The following is a 5,030-nucleotide window of genomic DNA, read 5'->3' on the forward strand; positions in this document are numbered from 1 at the left end:
TCTGCCCCTTGCAGATTTGTCGATGGGAGAAGAACATCTTCTCAGAGAGCAGATCCAAACTCCGGCCGCCATGGCTAGAGAGGGAGAGCAAACTCAGATCCAAACTCTTGTGCCCTTTCTCCTTGCAAACCGTACAAAATTTCGATCGCGCGTCCTTGACCTCATATCCAGGTTTGTCCCTCGCCGTGGTTGGCCTACCCTTCTGCTTCTTCCTATCAGGCGGCAGCAACGTCGACAGTGAGATACTGGACCCAGCTTCACCAGAAACAGAACTAAGCCCACACTCGGTGGAGATGAACATCTGAGAACACATGTCGTCTGGTTGCGAAGAACTTGCGCCGATCCCCTGAGTGGGATTGGCTGATTCCCCAATTTGAGTTTGGTCCACCAAACTTTTGCCATCCTTGACCGCCGCCAAAACAGTCAGCTCTGCCTTGCCTGCAATCAATATGTCCATTGCTCTATCGAATGCATCGACATTGCTATCACCAAGATGGACAAACTCAAGCGCGGTCAGGTGCAGTGTTGTATGCCTGTAGGAGGATAACCGCGGAGGCCCTTGATCCTTTTGGTAATGGAGAAGGTGTAGTGGAAAATTGTCGCGGGCATCTACTGTCCACCTTTTCATGACATGGAATCTGGGTATTTTCCTCACTCCCAAATGAATTAAAACCTGCTAACAAGGAAGGGGAAGAAAGAACATTACAACCTGAAGATGGAAACCTGGATAAATCATTCTGAATAAAATGTTTATAGCTAAGCCGCTAGAATCGGTCGGTGGTAAGTTAGGAACAACCTTGATAGCATGGCAACAAAGCATCCCCATGTGCTCGAACAGCCCACATTCGCATGTGTACCTAGCACCGCCATCATGGACACTGACCACATGCATTTCACGGCACCACTTCTCTCGCTTCTCAGCTTCAACATGTCGCACGTGGTAGGTTATGCCCCGCTCAACTTCCTCAACATCATACCTACCAGAGCGATACAAAGCCTGGCCAAACATCTCGTACATTGTCCGGGTATAGACTTTACTTGCATGCTCCTCCAAAGGGTAATTGTATCGGAGAACTATCCCGCCCTGTTAAAACACACAAACAAATCTTTTAGTGAGGATGCAAAACTGAAAATAGATGATTTATCTAGTTGCGGTAAGTTTTTCTTCAACACACACCAGCCTCGTTCTCTTCTCTTGGAATCCTTCCTCAGCTTCACGGTCGAACTGCAATTTGCTATATTGCTTCACAAAAAGGTTCATGGGGCATGCAGGCGGGATGTAGCCTTTCAACAAATGGTTTGCACTCTCGCTTCTTTGCGTACTCGTTTGCTTCGCACAGAACTTGACACTAGAATAAGACTTCGCCCACTTGTGACGAACCTCGAAAATTTGTATGAGGAACGTGTTGTTGTGAAGCTTGTATTTGTCAAGCAGGGAAGCCCAAGCAGATTCGAACTCGTCCACAGTCAGCATTTCATTGACCACCTTGTGCAACGCAGCCCTAAAATCACTGCTTTTGTGTAATGCGGCCCGAGGTGCTCCTTCGCCTTCCGGAGAACATGCCACTTGCACCACCTGTGTGTGGTATCTGGCATTGTTTGTTCTATAGCAACCTCCATTGCGCGTGCTTGATCTGCAGGCACAGAACGACGATCAGTGATGTAACTTGCAAACAAAAACAGGAAATCGGTGGGTAGGAAACAAACCTGTAAGTATTGTTTTTGGATGCTTGCCGCCCATCAGTCTAATGAACTCCGTGAAAACCCATTTGAAACTCTCAATCGTTTCTTCTCTCATCATGACTCCTCCCATGATTATACTCTGGAAGTGATTGTTCACCCCGACGAATATCCCAAAAGGCATGTCGTATAGATTTGTCTTGTAAGTAGTGTCGAACGTTAACACATCCCCGAAATTGTGGTACTGCATCTTACTTCTACCATTAGTCCACAGCAGTGTTTTTATCTTGCTTTCTTTATCAACTTCAACAACATAAGAAAACTCCGGATCATTTGATCCCAGCTCAGAGAATGCATCCATAGTCTTCCGCACATCATCATCCGCCTGCTCCTTACTAAGCTTTCCACAAAATGTTCTAAGGCACCTCTTTGTGAACGGGACGTTCTCCATCCGACCAAACAGGCTGCCGATTATGCTGTAGACCTTCCCCAGGTTTACATTGTTCTGGCGCAACTGTTTCACAAGATCCCTTGTGTATGTGTCAATGTGCCGGTGTGATGGCCAGTGTAACTTCTCAGCACAGGTCCGTAGCATTTCATGGTTGTGGGATGCACGATTTTCAGATACATACCACCCCCCATCATCTGTCCGGTGCAAACGAAGCATGGCGGCGCAATTGCTCCTCATTGACGAGCTGTTCTCCCTCTCTGGTTTCCCCTGTAATTACGTCACAAAGCAAAAAATAGTCAAACGATGTCAGCTCACTTCGGCATAAAGTAATGCATCGACGTCATACAACATCATAAAATGAAAACAAATAGAGTCTTACAGCGCAGCCACACACAATCTCTTGCATACATTTCGTGCCACTGACATTTTGCCTGCTCTTGCCATATCGAATCCCAAATCCAACCTCCCAGGAATAGAGATTATAGAATTCATACGCCTCTGCCAGCGAATCAAAAATTGTGCCAAGCACCGGGTTGACGACCACCTCAGTCCCCCTATCAGCGAATCCTCTAATTGCAGCTTCAAGCGGCGGCACACGATCAACTACTACAGATCTCTCGTCTGGCGCACGAGGACCTCTAGGCCTGCATTTAGATTAGCACAGTCCACATAGTTAAGGGAGGAGAAATAATTGTCACAAAGAGCAGAGTAAAAAGGACAGCCAATAATTCAAACAAATTTTGTTAGACTACATCTAGTAACGATCTTCCAGCATCTGAATTTGCAACTATCCCAACACAAGATAAAATGGGTCCACTTACACTTGCAGACCATACCACATTAGCAAAACACAATATACATTTAGACCAGAAAGTGGTATTAGTAGCAGACAACGTTTTCTGTGTCGATGATATTTAACCAGGCTACAGAATGCCAGGGAACGCGTATAGTCGTAACAGAACACACAATCATGTTTAAGAAAATGTGCAACGACCATTTGTATGACTAGCCTGATTCAGTATATATTGTCTCACGAACTATACATTTAGTCTGCTGCACGAAATGGATTCCACCAAAGTATACATCTCACTTTGCAATGTTTGAACACTAAAAAAGGTCACCATCCCAACAAATAATCAGCGGCCATTACAACTTTGACCAGAAAGATCTTAAGTTCGCAATTACGTTCCTTCTTATTACTAGCATGTCAAGCTCTTTTTTGGCACTGAAAATTAACCAGGCACATACTATGGCAGTGCCACGGGTTTATTTTTCTGACCAAGCAATTGTTAGGGCTGAAGCAAAACATCTAAGAACTTGTTGGGAAGTGTTGACTCAGATATTTGTTCTTTCCTTCTATCTTTACCCAGAGACCTAACCGAATTCACAAGACTAATGAATTTTTCAGTACCTGCTCGCATGATTGAGATCAGGGAAATGCACAGTTGTCCTAAATAACAGAAAATCAGTAGCTACCTGCGTTTCCATCCAACGCGGATGGTGCTGTTCCCCGAGGCCGCCCCGTTTTGGGCTAAGGACTGCACGGCCGAGCTTGAGACGACGGCCGGCGTATCGTTGGCGTCTCGCGCCGACGGCAGGCACACGCCCCCGGAACTGAATGTCGTGCAGGAACCCGACGAGGCACTGCGGCGGCTGGACTCGGCGGATGTGTGCGAGACGCCGGCAGGAGTGCCGCACCCGGGGTTTGCGGATGCCAGATCTCCGCCACCAGCACTGAAGCTCTTGCAGGAAGCACCGGAGGACTGGACATCAACCAAGCCCACCACTTGATCCAGTAGTTGAATGTACGGCAAGGGCGCTTCGACGGCCGGATCCGGCGTTACTACGGCCGAATCCGGCGTAGCATCACCGCACTCGCCCACAACGAACGGCGGCTCGCACGCCTGTGGAACCGTCGCCGCTGAGATCGTGCTGCAGCACCGGCGACCGGAACGAGCGCGTTAGATCCATATTTCAACAAAGAATAAACAAATACAAGGGGGATCACTCACCCAGAGTCCAACCCCGCCTCCGCCGTCTGTCCCAGATTCGGCATGAGCAGCGACAGCCGGAACAGGAAGCAGCGACAGCCCGGCGCCGGTGCTGTTCTCGCAGCTCACCTTGCTCTTCGCCCACCAAGATGGGGAAAGGAATTCGTGCCAGATGCACCAAATGCGACTAACCACAAGGCCCCAGACCCGTACATAGGTTTCCAGGCAGACGGCCGGGGCCACCCTGGAGGCCCACTCTACACGACGCGCGGGGCACGTCTCTTGTCAGCGCCAGAAAAGTACCATGGACTGAGCCCACTGCACGGACCCGACGCAGTGTATCTCTCTGCATTACACTACGTATCAGCGCTTTAGCGCTTTTTCAAATCAAACCGCACGCATCACCGCGCGACTCGGTGGGCAGAAATCACATATTTGACCTGAGGCAGAAATCAATTCACAAACTGACCTGCTTTCAATAAAATTTCACTCTGCTGACCCTTCGGTGTGACACCCGACAGCTGGGCGTCGCACCCTACTGTGCAGCGCCCATCACTTAGGCATTGCACTTGCTGCCAGCGTGGCAGCCCTGGTCCAGCTGCGGCCCCACACGCACCTGTGCAGCGCCTAAGTCTCAGGCGCCACACGTGTAATGTGCAGCGCCTAGCTCATGGGCGCTGCATAGTCTGTGTTCCACTTGGGCTGGCCCCACCCTCTCTCCCCTCCCACCCCCACCCCACACACCCCCACCCCACCCAAACCCTAAGGCTTGCGGCCCTCCTCTCTTCCCCTCTTCCCCCTCTCAAATCCTTCTCAAATCTTGCAAATCCGGAGTATTTGACCGTGGATTTCGAAGCCAACCCCTCCCTTAAGGTAATCTCCTCCGATCCCCTCGTTTTCATCCATAG

General features: G+C 49.4%; 1 protein-coding gene across 1 annotated transcript; it reads right to left on the reverse strand.

Moving 5' to 3' along the window:
• Positions 1–96: 96 nt before the first annotated feature.
• LOC119341221 (protein FAR1-RELATED SEQUENCE 5-like) lies at positions 97–4,378 on the reverse strand. Its single transcript, XM_037613089.1, has 7 exons — positions 4,144–4,378; positions 3,608–4,063; positions 2,511–2,775; positions 1,708–2,398; positions 1,178–1,634; positions 797–1,084; positions 97–673 (listed from the first exon to the last, which is right to left on the reverse strand). The coding sequence occupies exons 1-5, from the start codon at positions 4,185–4,187 to the stop codon at positions 1,468–1,470; spliced, it is 1,623 nt and encodes a 540-aa protein (XP_037468986.1). The 5' UTR covers positions 4,188–4,378; the 3' UTR covers positions 97–673; positions 797–1,084; positions 1,178–1,467.
• Positions 4,379–5,030: the final 652 nt, after the last annotated feature.

Source organism: Triticum dicoccoides, chromosome 7B (genome assembly GCF_002162155.2).
Source record: "Triticum dicoccoides isolate Atlit2015 ecotype Zavitan chromosome 7B, WEW_v2.0, whole genome shotgun sequence".
Lineage (NCBI taxonomy): Eukaryota > Viridiplantae > Streptophyta > Magnoliopsida > Poales > Poaceae > Triticum > Triticum dicoccoides.

What these genes read in the sequence shown, in the direction of transcription:
- LOC119341221 (XM_037613089.1), bottom strand. Translation starts at nt 4,187, where the DNA reads ATGCCGAATCTGGGACAGACGGCGGAGGCGGGGTTGGACTCTGG. An exon ending in CGCGTTGGATGGAAACGCAG is followed by an intron (nt 2,776 to 3,607) that starts GTAGCTACTGAT and finishes ATCTAAATGCAG; the next exon opens with GCCTAGAGGTCCTCGTGCGC. An exon ending in TCCAAAAACAATACTTACAG is followed by an intron (nt 1,635 to 1,707) that starts GTTTGTTTCCTA and finishes CTGTGCCTGCAG; the next exon opens with ATCAAGCACGCGCAATGGAG.